The sequence below is a fragment of the Charadrius vociferus genome, unplaced genomic scaffold, assembly GCF_000708025.1.
Source record: "Charadrius vociferus isolate BGI_N301 unplaced genomic scaffold, ASM70802v2 scaffold484, whole genome shotgun sequence".
NCBI lineage: Eukaryota > Metazoa > Chordata > Aves > Charadriiformes > Charadriidae > Charadrius > Charadrius vociferus.
This window is the reverse complement of record NW_009648074.1, coordinates 1,069,781-1,090,993: the sequence shown is the minus strand read 5'-3', so window position 1 is coordinate 1,090,993 and position 21,213 is coordinate 1,069,781. Positions and strand designations below refer to the sequence as shown.

Here is a 21,213-nt window from a genome sequence, read left to right as displayed (position 1 = left end):
AGGCACAAGTCTTTGTTTCTGACAAACCGATGTATTAGTGCCCACTAGGGACAGAAGCTTTATAGTTCTTGAATGAAACCTATTTGGAAAGTTTTATGGGGTGCAGCACATCTCAAATACCTTCACCAATGAAGTGAGAGTTATACCCAGGAAGAGAAGCCAAAAGACATACGCTATATTCGCTAGCAGTAGAAATATTTCAAACTCAGCACTCTCATTAATGAGTGGGGAAGAAAAGGGGAAAGAAGTCAGTATGTACATGAACGTAGAATCTAAATACCCAAGTTAACACAAGAGAATCTCGCTCCATGACTGCATACACAGACTTCACACTTACGGCTAGCAAGCAGCTATCCTGGTTCTGAGGAGAGTTAGCAGAGACTTACCTGTGGAGCCGTCATATAACTGTTCTCCAAATTTCAGGCTTGCCTGGAAGCTAACACCACGAAGTAAGAGACAAACTTGGCAGACTGCTGCTGCACTACATATGCCCAGTATGGGAAAGATCAAAAAGAACACCTGCCAGCATTGCACATCAAGCAAGATGAGACTAAACCCCAAAAGAGAAAGCGGAGGCCTGGGCAGGTCACCTCACTTCTGCCTTAACTTGGTTTATGCTTCCTGACAGCCTGCAGGAAGCACATGCAACAAAAGCTTTTGTCACCGAAGGCAATGAGAAGGCTTCCTGTTGAAAACCTAGGCTGCATCCACTCCGCCAAGCAGCAGAAAATTTGTTTAGCAAGTGACTGTTATGTCATTTTGCCAAATGCACAGACATGCTTGCACTGTGTCAGCTGAAGTCATGTTGCAGGATGCATGCTCTTACATGCGACTTCATCACAACTCACCTTGCCTCAGAGCGCTTGGAGGGCCCTAGCACTGACTGAAAATGCTAAGAAAATCACGATCTCACTGACTTGCTTTTGGCATTGCCATAAGTGGTTCAAACTGGAGATCACTGATTTTTTTTTTTTTTTTTTGGAAACCCTATCAACTCTAAACAAGTTTGGAAGGGAAAACCAGGAATATATACATGTCCTTATCACACAGTCAAGCAACTTCATTGATTGTTTGCCTTAAGCATATGCTACATCTAGACCTCTGGAGAATATAATGAGGCTGAGCACTGGCAGAAAGCACCCTCAGATCAGGTGTCTCTCTTTTCGAGGAAGATGGATGCTGTGGGCATGCTAAGCACAGGAGAGAATAAAAACCTCTTGCTCACTCCAGGAGGGATCGCTCTTTTAAGCATTGGTGTTGGGACAGCAAAGATGATTGAAATCTGAAAGTTATCTCTGGCAGGTTGTCAAGGTACGGCATCATTCTCACACAAGAATTCTCCATGCACTAGCAAGAAAGAGGGATCATCACAGACCAGCACCTGACAGTACAGACAACAAATGTCGACCCTAGTGACACAACAGAGCTCAGAGATTTAAGCTAACAAGTATCCCCAGAGGTAGAATTGCTATTCTTCATGCACAAAGAACTTGTACCACCCTGCTGGGGAAAAGGAGAAGGAACTACCTCCAGCAATAAAATCATCTGACACAGACTGATGTGAGAAAATGATTGACACAAAACTGATTGTTTAAAAATCACTCAAGGGAAGGGTCAGTCACAGAGAAATCAGAGATGAAAATCAAATGAAGATTAAAAGCAGGCTTGGAGAAGAAATAAGCACGGTGCATTGCACATAAAGCTGAAAGTTCTTCTAAGCAACAGAGGAGGATGATGCAGCTAAAAAGTAAATCTTGCCATAAAGCCACAAGAAGACTCTTTAAAATTTAAAAGGCACCAAAAAGACATCAGCACAGTCAAAGGAACTCCTCCTCTTCTTGACTCCATGTCAGTGAAGTTGCTGAAAAGCACTGTCAGGAACAAATCATGTTCCACCTTGCCAGGACAAACTATGTCATGGGTGTACTCAGCAGAGGCCAAAGAACTTCCAGCTAAACTGTGGATATTTGTACTGTAAGCAGTGTGGAGGCACCCACGACCCAGCGCTTGAATAGAGGCATTCACAACTATCACTCAGGTTTCTTTCACATCTTCACTTAGAAAGACAGGAAGAACATTCAGGATACAACAGAGCTGAGACAGACAGAGCTAAGGTGTTCCTCTCCTGAGCACATTCACACACGGCTGAAGAATCACCCACAGCATTGACACAGAAAAGCCTCAGTAATAGATTAGGCAAACTTCAGTAGCAGCAACTGAAAGCATCCCTTACAGGATAAGGAACAAAGATAGGAGTAATTCACTTCAATCACTAGTTACAGACTGAGTTGGGACTACTGGCTCTTTTCACTGGAAATGTTATGTCTACTACAAGTGGCATCCTCTGGTGTGGAAGACAAGCTGCATCGAGCTGCAATCTCATATGCAAGAGATGTATCATCTAGTGAGCTATACCTGTGACTGTTTGTGCTGGATGGAAATCTGTTTTTGGGAAGTGCAGGAAGGCTCAGTGTTCCCTGATCCGGTAGAAGATGGGCTGCCTTGCTGGGCCTGCAAAAGAAAGTCAGTGTATTGTTATATGCTCCTCAGCGTGATCACTACTGCCCATGCAGATACGCTTATCTTTACGTGGGAGGTGCAGCCTGGCCTGGGTACCATACTTCCATGTTAACGTTTAAGAATGCTCTAGAGATTTAGTTCATTAAAACAAGAGAGTCAGTTTCTTGAAAGAAGCCTGGCCCAACCTGCTAAAAGACAAAGCTTATAAAAGCCTAATATAATTAATGTCAGCTGAGATTAAGTAAGGCCAAAACAAACACTTCTTACAGCAAGACTATACCTCATTCGTTTGCTTTTTTGCATCTATCAGATTAGCCTCTCAGATGCTATTATTTTGATCTATGGAAGATTTTGAGTCTTTAACTTAAAACTCACATCATTTTATTAAACAAGCAAAGCCTGGGACCTAGAACTCTTCACAAGGAAGATGAACTTACCAGAAGATGGTAGACTTGGTCACCAATAAACCAGGCTGCACTTGAACGACTGTCTTTGAGCAGAAAAGCTTCAAATTCCCCATCCCTTAACTAGAAACATCCCTTGGGATTCATATCTTTTCAGAGCTGCTCACCGAGACAAAAGTAAAACAGAGGCCACCTCCCCTCTGTGCCAGCTGCTCATTCTCTAGCCGCTGTTTCGCCAGCATCACCGACATCAGCGTTGGCAGAGTAGAGTGTTCCTCCTGCGGTTCCTTTGCTGTGCTGCCGTCTACCCCATACAGCGGCTGCTCCACTCGCCGCTGTAACACAGTCAAAAAAAATACAATGAACTTTTTTTTTTTTTTTAAAAAAAAGCGCAATTCTCTGACTCTGCCAAAACTGTTGTCAGTGAAGCAGCAGCTCAGGAATGGGCAGGCAGCATGGTGAGGATCTGATAACTCAAACAGGACTCCTGGAGTGATTGTTCCAATGGCAGACATGAAAAAGTACATGAAGTTTACAATAAAAAAAAAAGTAATGAACACACAGGACAGAATTCCTCGCCAGTTAACTTCCTTGCCTTCCTTTATATATACACACATGTGTTTCAGAGCCAGCGGAGCAAAACAGGTTGTAGATCCAAAAATGTTAGTGCATTGCAATTTTGGTCAATGCATTCAAAATTATACTACTTGATGTCTTTTACTGACTCATTTTAAAACCACCAATGTCATGATACAGTCATTATTCTGGTGAAGTAAACTGAGTCAGAACCGCTAAATGCCAGCAACCTAACCATGTCTAGGACCCAGATGTCACGGTAAACTCATTTCTGTCATTATAGCTGGGACCAAACTCCTGCAAGATAAGCAAAGTACTAATGCATTTCCAAAATCTTTTAAAGATGCATTGCATCTCTTAAAGGCCAGCTCCGTTCTCCTGCAGTAGACTAATTTTCCAGCTGTGATACAGGAACTAGGTTCGGTAAGAACAAGAATCATCTGAGCTACATTGATTACAGCACTCAGAATCTCATTGCCCTTGCTTTAAAAGCCAGCCCATCACTGCTAAAAATTGGCAGTCTGCATAATAATCATCTGAGTCCTTCCAAGCTGTAACTCTCTGCCAGGCATATGCCACATAGAAAGTAAACAGTCAGGTCAAGCTTCGGTTTTTCTTAAAAACCTAAATTGCAACCTGAAGCATATTTTCTGGCTAACGTTCCAAATGTCAAGAGTGTGCCTTCTTCCCCAAAAGAATGCTTGGATATGAGAGAGACCTTAGAAGAGTCTGAAGACCTGCAGATCATTCTTCTGATCAAAGGAGAAGCAAGGCAATTCAAAGCAGTCAAGAGATTTGAAGACGAAGTAACATCCTGAAGTCATTACCATTCCTCCATAAGTTCTGATTGCAGAAAATTTCCAGTACAATATAGATTAACTCACAGGTTTGGAGGAGGTTTGATTCATTGTGAAAGACATTTTAACACTCTGCTCTCTTCCTAGACCATACTGATATCTGTAATGGGCAAGATACTCAATCTTCTCCAATTTTCACTCCTTTCCCCCATTCTTTTGCGCTTAGCTCAAACCATTGATATTCAGTTTATAAGAACAGGACAGATCTTACAAATGCACATAATAATTTGTTATGAGTAAGCAAACATTGTAGGTTTAGCTGCAAGAGTAAAGAACAAGATAAGAATCACCAAGAGCACCTGCGTTAGGAGAAACACAAACTGGCCTAGCTGAAACTACCTGTAACGTCATCTTCACCTCATGAGAAATACTCTCTTCAAACTTTTGCCACTCAATGCATACAAATGTAGAAGAAGAAAACCAAAGGAAGAATCAACTTATCCCATTATAAACACCTGCAGGGTATCTCACCTGCTGGGAAAAAGAACTGTCCCTAATACCTCATGCATCTCTAACGTTCAGAGATGGTATTTCTTTCATTAACTTCTCTTTAAAGAGGTGTATTGGTGAATTAATACGACAGGAGAAAGGGCCCCTCCATTAACCAGATATATTTTAATTTTTGTAAACATCAAAAATACCTAAAAGCATATCTGACATTCTGCCTTAAAGCAGCATTAAAAGCTTCCAAAAATCTAGCAACATATATTGAACTCTGAGCAGAACATTCAGTGTGGGGATTTAGTTCAGTACACATTCATGAACTGTGCGAAGGTCTCTGCAGAATAATATAATCAGTAAAGACTTTGCATTTGGTTTTCGGAATACTAACCTTTCCCATAATGCTCCATACCTTTGTGACACTCAACAAATGCTGAAAATTCATAAAGAGGGACCCAGGCAATGTTCAAAACTAGAGATCAGACACCACAGCCTCTGAATATTGCTTTGCTAGTTGAAAGAAATTTCTTTAGCTACTCTGTGCTAAAATGGCTTAAAAATACCAGTTATTTCTTCACATTCAGATCTTGCAGAAATGCTGGGACAGCAAAATGGAATTACGTAACAAAAAAATAACAACAGATGTGCATGTATACACATTTCTTTGCAAGCTTTCGCTCATGCTTCTTACCAGTCACATGCATGGAAACAGAAGTGAAAGACCTTCCCAATATAATTACTGTATGAACATTTTTCCCTATACCTAAAGGGTCCAATCAAGATCGGAATATCATTGTTCTAGTGCTACACAAACATACAACATACTCCCAAACTCGATGGAGAAGTTCATGAGCTACAACAGAATACAAGATAACTAACATGTCAGTTCCACATTTTATTAAGGACAGTGATCTATCGGTAACCACACAGCATGCTAAAAACATTCACCTTGCATGCTTTAAGCTCAGATATTCATCTCAGTTACAACCGGACTAGCCACTGCTACAGGGTCCCAGACATCTGGCTTTGCTGCCAGAACCCGGGTTCAGATTTTAAAAGAAAAGGACTGAATAGAGAATAAGCCAAATCACTCACCAAGACACCCTTCTTTCCTGTTCAGAACCTTTTACTACCTGTCTGAAGCACGACCGCCAGCCTAACCAATGCCATGCCACCAGCTCTGTCCCCAGGGAGAACACTTACCGGCAAGGGGTTGGATAAGGAATGCTGCGGTGACGATCTGGCGACAGGCGGCACGCTTCTACCAGGACTGGTTCCTGGGCCACTTCCCCCAGCAAACTGGCCAAAGGAACAGATTTGACCATCAGTAATTCTATAGAGATACTATATTTAAGCAAATTTAACAGAGATGGAAGAAACTCATTGATCTTAAAAATGAAGCCTCATTTAAACAAACCGAATATAACCTAAGACCAAAACCTTAAAATTCCATGCACTCTTTTCAAAAATAACAGCAAAAGTAAGCACTTCAGACAAACATTCGTATTTGCACAGAGTACGTTTTTCTGTTTAACACAAAAAGATATAAACCCGCACACTTGGATATCAATCAATTATTTACTATATAGAATTAGGAAGCCCATTCCCTGTGAGGAGAGGTGTCTAACTGTGCACCACGGGAGTGGTAAGAAATGTTCACCTCTACTGAAGCATCTGTGCCCGTTACCGTCGAAGAGAGGATATGTAAGCAGCGGGGCAACTGATCTAGTTGGAAATTCATATGGTCCTGCACCTAAAAAACTTTAGCCAGGAAATAGTAAGTGCTAATAAGCACTTAATTTCTGACTCCAAGTTACTCAGTAAAATAAAGTACAAACTTAAGAGAAAAGATAGAGGTCTGGATTGTGCAGACCTAGAAAAATTTCAGAAACTATGCAATTAAAAGAATACTGATTTTTAGAATATCCATCATTGTCTTGGGGAGGGGTCTCTGTCTCCTCTGTGGTGTGAGCCTACCGCGACAAGTTTTTCTAAAGAGGCTGAAATCAGCAGGACTTTGCAGGTGGGTTCTTTTGCAGTACTGGACCCTTATTAAAGCAGGTTGGCACACTCAGATATCCTCATCTGAGATCCAAGTTCCAACCTCAAACCTGTACTTACGTGGCTTCACTTTTAAAAAAATTGCTTTATCAACTGTTCAAAGAAATGTTAATGTAAAAACCGACTTCCAAAACCCTCATATCCTCTACCTAATCACATTTCAGCATATCGGGTTAACATCATCAATCGGTGACTCTGATGATGGATCAGTAACTGAAGTCACATTACAGACTTCCATCTACAGATTTTGCATAATGGGAATTCAAGTAGACTTCTCAGACAATGTAAAGATGCTTACCTCAAAATAATCACTAATTTTATGTCCTCTAGGAGTGCCTTTTCCTAAAAAGGAAAACAAAAGATGAAAATAACCGTTCATATTTTTAAGTAATAACATCATAACAGAAGTTAAGATGCCATTATAAAAAACTACTATATTTTGATGCTCCTTTCCCTGGAGAAAGGTGCAACACCTATCACAACAAAAGCTTCTGCACAACAAAAGACTGCCCCAGGGTTACAGCTCTTGTGCTGCTGTTGGGAGGGTTTACAGTTGACAATTCAATTAACTCTCAATTCCAAACATGTCAAATCCAATCAAAAAGCATCTGCACTTGCTAAAGTACTTAGAAAACACTAAACATCATTGAATGTTGCATAGGTTTTCCAGAATTTCCTTCAAGATATGGAGAGAGCAAAGGGTACTTTTAGTTCTCCACCTTCAGGTAAATTACTGCATATTAGATCACTCACTAGCATTACTAGAAGAGTTAGAGAGATAATTAGTGGTGGCTTAATACCTGCTCATTAAAATGTAGCCCCTTTCTCTTATTATGATATTATCAAAGCAGTTCTGTCAACACAATCCTCGTTACTTTCTCACTGAAGAACAAAAGAAATCGAAATCTGCCCCTATGCCCATTTGCTACAAAATCTGAACCTGGACTTGAACACGCTGGGTGTTTCTTAGTACTTTGAGACAGCGCTGCCTGCTTTATACTTGAGCACAGTTTGTTCTCTATTTGTTATGGCGAGAACTTTCTCTTAACAAGGCAGGCATACGTCTCAAAAAGCAAGGAAGAGAGTACAGCCTGTATTTTGAAGTCTGGCTGCTGTATATGTAGTGTCACGGGACCAAAACAACGCTCCAGAGAAGCCATATTAAGCCTTTGGGCAGTCTGTCCCATATAAATGCAATAGTTTGTGCGAATAAGCTGTAGACGAGTATTTTCCTGCCAATGAGGATAACAAGGCTCCCAGAAGAGAACTACACCATCATGGAGTAGTTTATAACAAGCTGCCTGACACACCCTTGAGAAGAGGCATTAGTTTCCTAGGACACTGACTGTGCAAAACGTGCACAAATTACCAACCGTTCAGAAATCCTGCAGCAGGATCAGGAGAATGAATTACCTTGACTGGTCTCATACGCTTCTGCTTTCCTTTTTCTATTCCGCTGGTCATTCTGTTTTTTCTCAGGAGTCTGTTAAACAATACTTCAAAATTAACATTTCTGCAGTTATTCCAAGATTTAAAGAAAATACCAAAACACAATAATCTGCTCCATATCCCCAGTGGCCATTTCACTTCTCTGGTGCATTTGTTTCTATCGCTGGTACTTAAAGAAACAACTGCTCTCAAACAGCTACTACCTTCTGATATATGTGCTGCAGAAGGGAGAGAACACGGTTAGGAAAGAGGTTAATTTTTTTCCTATTTCAGCTGCAGCAAGCCAGCCTCTACCGCCCAGTTACCTCACATGGTTAGCAAACAAATTCAAACACTTATAAAACCTGTAAAAGCCATTTTATGGTGATCACAGTACTGGTACAAGAGAAATAATGTCAAGAGGTTTGAGTACAGACATCCAAATTTGCACTGCAGTGGCTACTCGCAGTCTACCAGGCCAATTCATCTTGCGTGCAGCTGATGCTTCTTCCCAAAGCTCTTTGCAGACAGCTACAAGAACTATCCTGCCTACTGGTGCGCAACTGCAACCTCACACAAAACAAGGCAGAGCTCCCTAAGATGGGGGCCAGGAGAAAGCTACCACTGATGCAGCAATTCATCTCTCATTGAAGTCAAGGGCCAGTTGCATCTGCCACTTCTGCGAGCAACCAGAGACCTGAGGGGCAGCTTCGTGGACAGCAATATATTTATGCACAGGCACAATACAGAGCACAGGCGGGAGGCTTGAAGGCTCCAAAAGCGTCGCGCCTCTCCGTCTGTACCAGGCTAGCAAGCCTAGACAGGTGAGAGCGGAGGAGACCCTGGCACTGTGCTTTCCCCATCACCAGGGTCACTCGTGGCCAAACCTGCTGAAAACATTAGGAAGCACTGTGCTAGAAGCAGCTTACTGAGGGTGCTGGGAAGAACGATATCTTGTCATTTCCATCACCAACGTCATTTTAAAAACATCTCTTATCCCAAACGGTCCCAAATAATTTCCAAGCTATATGCTTTTCAATGTCTGCAGCCACCACTAAACTATAGCCTGGGGGCAGGAAGAAAACCACAGTGTGCAAAACACAACTCTGGGGGAGGGAAAGCCATGGCCAGAAAGTTTGTGGTAAACCTAAGTTTCATGCTCTTTGGAAACCAAAGTCCAAAGTACCCTGTTTAAAGATCTCTGCCAAAAGACTTGCACACAGTAAGCACAGAAATCAATCTACCTCCTTTAATAGGATAACCAGGATAAAGCTGACACAGCCAGAATCTAAACCTGGCTGTGTCCCCAGGGGATGCTGGACATCTACAGTCCCGTGTTACCAGCTGGGCAGACACCGACATGTTGTTGTTTTGGTAAGAGGACGGAGGGGATGTTAAGCCAAAGGTGGCTATCGTGTCTGCAAAGTACTTTTTAGAATGGGGGGACTGAAAACTCCGTAACTATCTAGAGACTTGCTGTACCACCTCCTATATGTGCAAAAGTCAGTGACATAGCCTCCTCACTGCGTAGGGAAGAGCAACTCATGAACAGCGTTGGCGTGACTGTAACACCACAGGCTCCATTACAGCCTCCATGGAACTGTAAGCATATTAATGAGATTCAGTTTAACTTGTTTTTCCATTCAAGTACTTACATAACAAAAATTACACACAATATTATCTGTTACAGACTGAAAAAGCAAGGAATGGTAGACCTGATTATGTCAGCTTGGTCAATTTCAATCATTCCACAGAAGTTCATTAAAAAACCCCAAGTAAAATAAGAATGAACACTCAGTTATCCACTATTACTTATACTTGCTTGTACAGAGTTTAAGATACTGCTTTCTCGAAAGACTTAGCTTCACCAGACACCTCATATCAGTACTGCCATATAATAGAGGGGAAATATGATCCAAAAACTTACCTGATAACAGTGTGGGAAGTTCTTTAAATGCATAAGAAAATGCATTTGAGATTTTGATTTACTAATGTGGAATTTTAAAGTAAAAATGTAACTCTACAATTCGTTTTGCTGCTTTAGCAAGTGTTTTGAAATAGTTAATCCTAAAGCAGTGAGATTAAACAGGGACAAAGCATCAATTTTCACCTCCCCACACTTCCACAGAGCGATTCATAAAAATGCTTTGCTTTGTACAGACTTCTGCAGACTCACATATTTGATAGGTAAGGCAAACTTTTCCATTAACACTCTCTGGCTTTTTGTTTGGCCAAAATCATATCCAAAACCAGCAAACAAATCACAATGCAGCTGAAAACGATTTCATAAGATGAGCTTTACAAATGCTGTGTTTTTGGGGTTGGGCAAAATCTGCCTTCTACATTGGGAAGCTTCAAGAACTGTTCCACAGCACAGTCCAAAGACTGTAGGGTTAAGATCCAGGCTAAGTACTTCCACTAGTCCCTTTCACACCGCAAACAAAGAACACTGTCACTCACTCTCACACAATTCCTTCTATGTTTTGAGTTCAATCATGTCCACCTTAAACCCGATTACCACGAGGATTTGTGCCTGCTTACCTCCAATTCTTTATCACTCAGAGAACCCACGCTGCACAAGCTCTGGTTGGAAGACTCACTATTTAATGGACCCTAGTGAAAAACAAGCAAAGACTGTTAGAAACAACTTCCATACAAGGCAGATACGTCCTATCAAACATTGCATCTCTGGGCTAACTACGCTGCTCTAAGTCACGTGGATACAGCAGCAACACAGGTCAAATACCTAGGCACATGATGGGGCACTAAAAAAAAACCTCAGAGTGAGCAAGATGGAAGTTGGACTGCCAGTTGGACAGTCTTTTCTCAGCATACCGATCCAGCCTCTGCGATGGTATTTCTATCTCAATTTATATCCTAACTGTTCCATTTAACCACAGCCACAAAACAGCCAAGGCAGTATTCATAAAAGTCTAAGACAACTGGTTTGGGAAACAAAACTTCTGATTTGTTGAGTAGCAGTAGTTCCAAGCTCAGCTTTTCAGGCAAGCATCTGCTTAACCCTGGGCTAAGAATTCAGAGGCACCTTCCATCTGGCAAGGCAGCTATTACTGTTATCAGATGCTGGCAGTACCACTGATTTTTCTTTAAATGCGTAATTTTTATGCTTTTTTTAACACAAGGAAAATGAACAAGTGAAAGTTGTGTTAACAGCAGTGCAACTGGCACCCCTAAGATGATCCTTCCCACTAGGCTATTTTATGGACCCACGGTTGACCTGTCAACAGAGCAGTTGCTCCTGCCAGGCTAAAGCACAAATTCAGGAGGCTGGAATAGATTTACCAAAATAGTATCCAGGCACCTACAAGAGTCTGCCTGCATCTTTGCAGGCTCTAGTGGATACGCATCTGCATTTTCACGTATCCAAGCAGTTTTGAAAATTATTTTTTAAAATCTATATCAAAACTGGTTTTAAAAGGAAAGAAAAGTGATTCATGCAAAGTCACTGTGTTTTATGCTAGTGCTCTGACACAAAAGTATCCTCCTACAGATCTAACTTAAGAAATCTAGACGAATTTGACAAAGATATAAAAACAAGATTCACAATTACTGATGGAATGTATTAACAGGAAGAATGACATGATAAAGCCACCTCTCCATTAATAACTTGTGAGCATCTTTTCCCAAAGATTCATTCTATTTTAGCATTCTTATTTTTGCAGTAACCACTTCCCACCAATCAGTCTTTTCTCAAGGCAAAGCCACTTCTCATTATATATTTGAGCACAAGACTTATGGGAGGGGTAGGGGAGAAGCCTTAACACCACAGAGAAATCCCACAGTAGATTATTTTTGAGGGTAGCACTTCTCCCTTCCCCATTTATAAGACAAACACCACGACCAAATTAAACTTGTGACACAACCTAGCTGTTACTAACCCCAATTTCCAAGCAGGCATCCACAGAAAGCAAAAGTTCTGTTTACCTTCTGTATTACACTGTGAATGTTAACTATCAAATTTGTTTCTCCTAAAAGGACATGCTTAGTTGCTTCAACAACAACAAAAAAACCCAACACTTGAACAGCTCGAGAAGCTACACATTCAAGATTCCCTTTTGAAAGCAAATTACTTTAAGAAAAATTGCAGGTGATATTGCTTAAGCCATACCATTACCCCTTCAACTCATCACACAAATAGCTCAAGACCAGAAAGATACTTTACTTCATCTCTTCAGCAATACAAAAGCTTAAAATTTAGTCGCTTTTTAAACAAAGAAGCAAGCTCCTCACCACCCAATGTGATGGCTCATAAATCTTACAGGTGCAACACCTGGTTACGCGAGGGATTTATTCCTTGGCCAATAGGACTCAACAGAAGTGCCAACACTACCCTTAGCTACATCCACATGAAGGCCTCATTGATAAGAAAAATGTAATATCTCACAGCAAGTGGCAACAGAAAGTTAATCTTTTCACCCATGTAAAAAGCTTGTTTATAAACCGCACAAATGCCATCCTCTAACATCCTTCACTTCCTCTCATGAACTCAAACTCCAGCAGCGCATCCAAGACGTCCGCCTTCTGTGCAAGTGTGAAAGCTTTGTTAGGTGCAGGCGCATCTCAACCAATTAGCATTTGCTGGTCTCAGATGGACAGGCTGGGGTTCTGACATGATGGAGATGAAAGTGAAAGTTGTTCCCACATTTGCTTAAATCTCGCTGCCTCCATTTTGCACATGGATAGCAAATGACAGGAACAGCTGCTCCCAAAATGCCACGTTTGAGCTTTTCAGGAACACTGTGGTTGAAAGGGTATGTCAGTGGCTAACCAAGGGACAATGTTTCAGCACTGGACCGGTATTACAGGGTAACCTGGAGAAATAAACTGATGAGGCCGTCTACAGTTAGAAAGGATCCTAAGATTTTTTTTTCAGAAATACAAATTTATCCTCTCCGATACAAAATAATACACTCAGATGCATCTGAATGTAAAGTTTTGGAATGGAAGCAGCTGGAAAAATGCCTAATACAAAATCCACAATGTTTTTCTTACAGCTAGCACCACAACTACCTGTACTGACTATTCCGTGTGGGAAACGTACAGCTCTAGCAGTTGGAATCAAACCCACTTTTTGCATCAACAAAACAGCAGTTCAGATCTGATCACAAATCCTCAAAGAGAGAAAAAAAACTATTTTCCCTTTACTTTAAAACTTCCTCTAGAAAATATACTGACAAAAATCATAAAATTGAACTCAACGCAGTAGTGGAAAGGGTGAAAAGGAACTAACTACTAGTTATGGAACCAGCAAAGAACAGCTTGTCAGATGTCTGTAAGTATCCAGCCAGCTCACTGCCATGTGTATTGATATTGTGAACAAATGCAGAATTAATTCGTCGTAGGTAAGTTTTGACCCATTTCCACTGCATGAGCTTTCCTCTCCCTTGATGATCATCTAGAGGGCCTTCCACTGACACTTCTCAAAGGACAGGATTAGGCCTATCCTACAGGCAAGCAGCTGAAGCATCTTGTTCATGTCAAAATTGACAAAAAAAGTCTTGTTTTGAGGAATTCCGGCCATGGAAACATAAATTGCTCATTAGAACGTGCTGTACTTTAAGCAATAAAGATGCAATACCTAGGATGTTTAAGGAACATGGCCTAGTCCTCAACTGCACCTTGTCTCACATAGTTATGCAAGAGAAAGGAAAAGCAAATTTTCCTGATCATCCAGCTAGATATCTAGTTTCACACATAACCTCTTGTTATCAACTGCTGATAGCAACAGGTTTAGACAATGGATATGAGAAACCATACATCTGAGCATCCCCCCCTCAACTAACGGTCAGTGAGTGTGTGTATAAAAAAACCCTTCAAATTTATGTTTTATCATTCCTAACTGTTTATATTTAACTCAGCAACTGACATTGGATAGATGTTCAGTACTTAATTTAGCATACCATTATAAGTGGTCATGGCACAAAAGGAATTAAAGGAACAAAGCTGAATTTTGGAAAAAAAACAAGTAGCAACAGCAAAGAACAGTAATATCAGAATACTGCTGGGGAAGTAGCAGTAAGGAATAATAAACACGCAATAGTTTGCACAGGAAGGGCTTATAAATTTTGTTCCTGAAGAAGTCATCTGCACTGGCATCTGGCTTTTCTAGCATAAACTACTTTAGGATAATGCTGCACTTCCCTGGTATCACTTACAGCCCACTCATCCACTGTACCCTGTCAAGAGAATCAGTGATGGGGCTCAGCAAAAATTCAAAATACGTGGGTCATCTGAAATAAGCTAATAGTTTCTATAGTGTTTACCCAAATGACAAGCACAAGAACAGCACACACTTCCTCCTCCGCAAGGAATTTCTTTCTGAGATAAGCTGGCATGCTCTTTTCCCTTGTGATTCACCTATCAACTGCTGCTTCTACGTCCGTGACCTACCTATGCACAACAAAACCTCCATGTTGAGAAGTGGAAGCAGCAGTAGCAGGCGCTTTCAAGACTCCTACTCAAAGGCAAAAATTTAAAATCTGTCCACTCACACGAGTCGGTTAGTCATTTCTCCCTTTGCGAGAGCCCTGGAAAGGCTACAAATGAGGCACAATGGCTGAAGTTTCAATAGAAACAACTTAGCCTGTGAAGAGCTCCCATCGGATCTTCTGTAACAAAGTTAGCCTGACTCAGGCTGCCCTTACCTACCTCCTCTTCAAGCCCATCTATTGCCTCGTATGACTTGAGCATTTCCTCAGCCACTCCAAGCTCCCAAAAATGATCCCTCAGGCCTGTCTGCAACTCTTGCGTCGGGCAGTCTCCATTTTGTGCTCTCCAGCTCCTCGTACTGAAAGACAGCTCTGAGAATTCAAGCTGCCTAGCCAGAGTCTCCATTGTGGACTTACAGCGACACGCATTGCAAAATTCTCTTGCTAACTCAATGGCAGAGACATGCTTCATTACCTCAAGCCAAGGTAACCCAAGTCCTTCTGAATTCTGTAGCAAATCAAGAGATTTCAAAAGGAAAAAGTTACTCCTTAGTTCCACTAAAGTTAGTGCTGACTCCACGCGGGCTTACACCACAGTGAAATGGTTGAATAGTTTTCCGGTTTCTCTGATCCAGTCCTACTGTATAAGACAGGTTTAATTAACAAATTCTTATCTTATTTCAAGCATCACATAAGTATGAGAATTACAGTCTGCTTCTTAATTGGGCTTTTAGAAAAGCTTGGTCTTATAGCCAATAATGAAATCCCCAAATCACCTAGGTCTTTTTACCATGAGAAGTTAATCTACCATCAGACATTCACAGGTAACCTCCACTATATCAGATGGGTAAGCAGAGTTGCAACAGGATTTGCTTGGCTTCCATTATGCCTCAAGAATTGTCTCAGGTTGAAAAAAAATGTATTTTTATTTCACTGATGGCAAACTGGACAGAAGGGTCACGCAATTCACCCTAACCCTCAGTTCAGGGGCAGAAATAGAACTGAGATCTGACAACTATTTCTGGTCTCTTGTAGCCAGATGACACATTTGAAATAAGTAAAGTTGCACACGGAAGCATTGAAACAATTTTCAAGTATCTGGCATAAAGTCCTGGCGCATTCTGTGATAGCTGATAAATTCAATTCTAAGTTTCAAAACTCTTAGTAACTAGTTCTTCTGGTGGCATGTGACACCTGTGAAGGACCATCACTGCGCAGCATCACTTCCTTCCAAGGTACACATGATTATTCTCAAACACAAATTCCCAACTTGGTAACTTGGCTGCTAAGAATGTTGCTAAGTAGACTGCACAACAGGTAGTTACTTAACTGATCAAGACTGCTAGAGTGACAGAAAAAGGGTAAAAACCAAAATAATACAAGCAAATTCTGGTCTTTTTTGTGAGCAATTCTCTTTTTGGAGGCAGATGTTCCGCAGCATAAGTGACGCTCTTCAGGTTATTTTCATTTCCCTCTTTGCGATACCTCAGAGGGAGCAAAGGGACCACTAGCTACCACCAAGACCAGTACTTCTTCAATTTGAGCACAGTCATCTGGACCTACAGGATTCCTACAGCACAACAGAGAAGGTTACTCTCTCTAGAAACACTTCTGCCTTTTTAATTTAGCTATAATAAAGTGGCACACACAACTTCATTTGAATCTTTTTAAAGACCAAACTTGTAGAAGATACATGTGCTGCTGTGATGCATGTGCACATACGGATTCCCCCATCAGAGTTACCTATTCCCATTCTTATCCAGGAAACGTCTGTGGAAATTACACAAATCCTTTGGAGTTAACCCATCTGATATCTTAAAGGCAGTACCCAAACAGGGGGAAGGGAGGCAGAAGATGAGAACAGACAAAATTAAACAATGTTATCTAGAAAAACAAACTACATTTTGTCTTCTGTACCTCCTGACCCAAGGAAGATGTCTGAGACAACTAGTCAGAATAACACCTCAAGTGACTGTGCTTAGATTTCCCCTAGTAAGTAAACACAAACAGGAGCTAAATAAGCAGGAATAGTGGTAGGTGTCAGATAGTCATGTGTTAATTCAAGGACTTGCTTTGCGAATTTGGGTAAGAATGGCACTTGACCATATGGCAAGAATAGACATCTAAAGCATCACTGGCTTTTTGAAGCTATCTAGTGACCTGGGTGAACCACATGAGTATAACAGTTGCCTAGAAACATTCCTTGCTCATAAATTTGTTTCCACGTATTAACTCCAAGTTTCTAGAGAAATGTATTCTCCAGCTACTAAGTAAGATAATTCATCACAGACTTGCAACAGAATTTTGAGGCATTTGGGACTGCAGATGACCTCAGTCACTGGGTTGTGCCTTCAGCTACCACAGGAGGTGACAGCACACAGCTGTTTCCAAAACAGTTTAGGATTTCTGTCCTCTACTACTGTTACTGGAAAGCTCTTCCAGAATCCCATGACTCTGATGGCTAGAAGCTTTTTTTTCTCGTTTGCAGCCTGAAAAATTATTCTAGATCAGCTTAGTCCCATTCATTTCTCAGAAACACGTATAGTTGCTTTTTACTTGCAAACATGGAAGGAGAGCGGGCTTTAAAGCTGCAGTTGTATTAAGGATGCAAACTAGTGCATTACTTTACGCAGGTCCAAAATGTATCCTGTATTTTTAAACATTGAAGAAACCTAACCAAACACACTAAGCGATACACCCAGTCAGTGGAAGGCAGGAAGCTCAGTTACAACTGCCTCGCTGCCTTCGCCCAATAGGAAAGCATCTAAGATGACATTTCTTCCTTTTATGCAATAAACAGCAACAGAATACCTTCTATCCCAGGAGGATGTGCCAGTCCCAGTCCCACTAGATGGCACTAACTTACTCTACGTAGCTTTCCTTAAACATTTAATTGGAGAGAACTAAAAATCTTAGTTGAATCATACAAATTGTATCACAGCTTTCCCAATATATTCCCTTTAAGACAATGACCTACCAATGCCAGTGCGGAGCATGACGGACGGAGACTTGGGGGGGTAGGGAGGGAATTTGAAGCACCAACCTGGGAGGGAACGTAGTAGCTGAGATTAATATTGCAACCAAGATTTGCTGCAACATAGTAGAGTCATGCTAATTCATATCAATGGTTGGCTGATCTACTGTAAATTAGCAAGTATGCAAGTAAATAAATATATATTGTTTGAACTAACTGTAATGCACTTTAACAGTTTACTGACTAGTACAAAGTAAAACACTATACTACATAACAACAGGTAAAAATAAAACTCAGTAACAGAACAGCTTTGCTCAAAGCAAAGCCTCCAAGAATCAGGCTTTTTTTACTTGGATATGCTTTAGAAACAAAAATGAGTTTTCAATATTCACCCTACAGAGAAAGGGCATGTACTTTCTGCTCCAAACATATTGAAAACATAATTAAGACTCGCTTTCCTGTATCTTTTAAAGGTTATTCCTTTAAAAGGAATAGTTCCTAACATTCTTTGTGAGCATTGAGTATGTTGGCACCGTTTTAAAGCAACGACAGCATCTATGCTTCCAAGTCTTAGCTATTCCAGAAAGTTGTTTGGCTTTATCTATACTGGTACAGCTAAAGATGTTAAAGTGACATTAATGGGCAAAGAGGCAAGAAACAGATGAAAAAGTACATAAAAAGTTGTAATGTTGTATAAAACAAGTCTTTCATGATGGTAAATACATTATGTAGCATAAACTTTTATGCTAGTAAAAGCCTTAAGATTAAAATTCTTAAGAGTGGGGTAAGAGATCAAAAATACGCCACACTCTTACACCAGCAACCAAAATTGCTACCCCTTAACAACTTCTAGCATTAATCTTCCTTCCCACACTACCTGTAGAGCTGAACATTTTACTTTCTCATGCTCCCTTCCAAGGCTTAACCTTGTTTGAGTCCTGACTGAAGTACAGATCAGAAAGAAAAGTATGAACTCAAACTAAACCCTTTTTCAAGTTCTGATTTGAATTTTTCTAAGAAATACAGCCTCTACAAAGTTTCTTCTAAAAATAATTCTAAGAGGTTTCCGAAAATTATCTAGCAATGATATGTTGTTTTACCATCTTCCTCGATGTTGTCCAAAACTCAGTGTCTTCCTCAAAAGCAAACTCCTTATCGCTGACCTAGTTTAAGAGGAGTTCTGCCACCATTTCATTGCTCAGAGAGACACTATCAATTAACACTACCAACAACATCTGGAGAACTAACAACTTAACGCTAGTATACACAGCAACCACACAATGTTATTATTTAAGCGCCTTACTCAAAATAAGGCAGCTACTGAACAGTTATGCAGTTGTACGTGAGGACAAAGATGGGATTTTACTAGCAGGTTGTGGACCCCAGATACAGGAGAGCTTACCTTCAAATACTTTTTTGTGTGTGTTCTATGTGACCCAGTACACAATTTTAGCATGCCACACTCACAGAGAACTGAACACATTCCTGAATATATAAAGCCTGGTTACACGTTGTATCAACCGCAGTTAACTTGAAACTGTATCTAACAAGTGGCCAAATTCAGTTCTCAAATGCATTCTTGGAGAAAGGACCAGACAGGTGAGATTCCCACTCCCAAAGACAAAGTTGTCACGGGGTTTTTTTTTTGGGGTGTACAAGCTGCCTTAAGATGGAGCAACTCCTAAAAACTTAATTAGAACCCAAAATCTTCTGTATAGCAAAACATCTGCTCATAGAGATCCCATTTTCATTCCTCTTAAACATACTTCAAGCAAATTAGCGTTCAAAACACAAGTACTGACACAAAACATTCTGCTAGCAAAGGAAAATTATCAATGTAGAAATTAAAAACCCAAAGTGCAGCACAGGATGGATAAGCAGTCATGCCTGTTACCAACGGTACTCACACTCACCTTAGCAACCCCGACTCCAGTGAACCTGGCCTCCAGTAGTTCCTGCCTTCGTGGGTCCAGGCTATGCAATTCTTCCATCATTTCTGCTGCTATGGGAGAACAACACTCAGATTATGCAATGCAAGGAAAGGAGCGAGGTTTAATATTCTGTGCCACCGACGAGATTCAAAACTGCCTGTTCTGCAGCATAGCCATGTAGAGAGCATTTTCTTGCAAGAGAAATGCAAGATTACCATGCAATAATAACGTGACTTTGCCACCATGTTACTGTATTTAAGCCATAACCCTGCTGGAGAATTTCCTCTTCTATCTGTTGTACCAGCCATTTCAAGATCTCCAAATCCAAGAAACCAATTATGTCACATTCTCCCACTGGATGCTTTATTAAAAGGAAAACATGGGACCAGAGTGTTATGACTAAAAGCTTCAGAGCTTTTCATCCGTGCTGCATGACTAGCAGAAAAAAAAAAAAAGCAACATTTTTTACCCCATAATTTATTTTTGGCCAATCCTGGAAATACTAGATCTCCCCGAACTCCAGATTTCACTGACAACAGCTTTGGTTCTTCCAAGCACAGAGAGGGATTATAAGAAGAAAATAATGCTCATTTAAACCTTTTACTTTATAGAGTAAAGCATCAGACATCTCTAGTGTAACAGCTGCCTCTGTATACTGAATGTACCTGGGGTACCTCTTGGCAATCCAATACAACGGATGCCATTATTTGAAGGGTTAAAAAAAAATCTCCAGCATTGTTGTGTAAACAGGTTAAAAATCAGAAAATGTACAATTTGAACACTGAACTGCGAAAAAATGGGACAAATTTCAACGTTCATTATAACTGTGAATCACATCTTCCCAACTGCACCAATCAAGTTCATTTCCAGAAATGTCTGTTCCAGTTTCATTTTCTGGACTAAGGTAGGAGGAAAAAAAGAGATAGAAGATAAAGATTTGCTGTATAAAGAGCATATGAGATGAGGAAAGTTCTTGAAGGGCAGCAAGTGCCCTCTAGAATAGGCAGTATACAATTGTTCCTTTTATTAACTGTCCATTTTGTCCCTGCCATTTCCTCCAAACGCTGCAGATCTAAGTTACAGGGGGCAAAGTGAACCCATCCAGGGGCATTTACAACTCCTCTCCCAAAGCCTCAAAACCTAATGGGGTACTAAACGCGGTTATTAGAGAACCCTATTTTTACTATTGGCTTTAAAACCCCAACAAAGCTATCAGCCTAGTTTTCAAAACAGGAAATCTGTGCACCGAGGAAAATGACAGGCAAGCCATGAACGCAGAGATGTTAAAGTACTCCCGGGTCTCTCCCCCATTACAGGGCACAGGGCGACCATCCAGGAGGGAATCGCATCCCCACGCCGGGATGCTGTCCTGGGGAAAAGGCTGCCACAAGTTCCACAGTCTTTCCCCCCCCTCCACCCCACCGCAGGGCCGAGCTCCCCTCCCGGGGCCTGCCCAGGAGCCCCCCTCCATCCCTCCCAGCAGGGGATGGCACTCCCTCCCCGACTCCTTCGCGGGGTGATTTTTCAGCACCTCTCTCCCAATCCCATCCTCCTCTCCCCACTCGGGAAACA

At 41.1% G+C, this 21,213-nt stretch overlaps 1 protein-coding gene across 3 annotated transcripts in view; it reads right to left on the bottom strand.

The window, feature by feature from the left end:
- The window catches only part of TLK2 (tousled-like kinase 2), a 39,554-nt gene extending 19,846 nt beyond the window's left edge, over nt 1-19,708 (bottom strand). The window contains exons 1-7 of one of the 3 annotated variants that reach the window (XM_009883826.1): nt 19,624-19,708; nt 10,829-10,900; nt 8,273-8,342; nt 7,158-7,201; nt 6,002-6,097; nt 3,092-3,259; nt 2,416-2,511 (exon numbers count right to left, since the gene is read on the bottom strand). In XM_009883826.1, the coding sequence (XP_009882128.1) occupies nt 2,416-2,511; nt 3,092-3,259; nt 6,002-6,097; nt 7,158-7,201; nt 8,273-8,342; nt 10,829-10,900; nt 19,624-19,704 (627 nt within the window). In that variant the 5' untranslated portion in view covers nt 19,705-19,708. The remainder of the gene's footprint in view (nt 1-2,415; nt 2,512-3,091; nt 3,260-6,001; nt 6,098-7,157; nt 7,202-8,272; nt 8,343-10,828; nt 10,901-19,623) is intronic. The other 2 variants (XM_009883825.1, XM_009883827.1) reach the window with 2 other exon arrangements.
- Between the last annotated feature and the right edge of the window lie 1,505 nt (nt 19,709-21,213).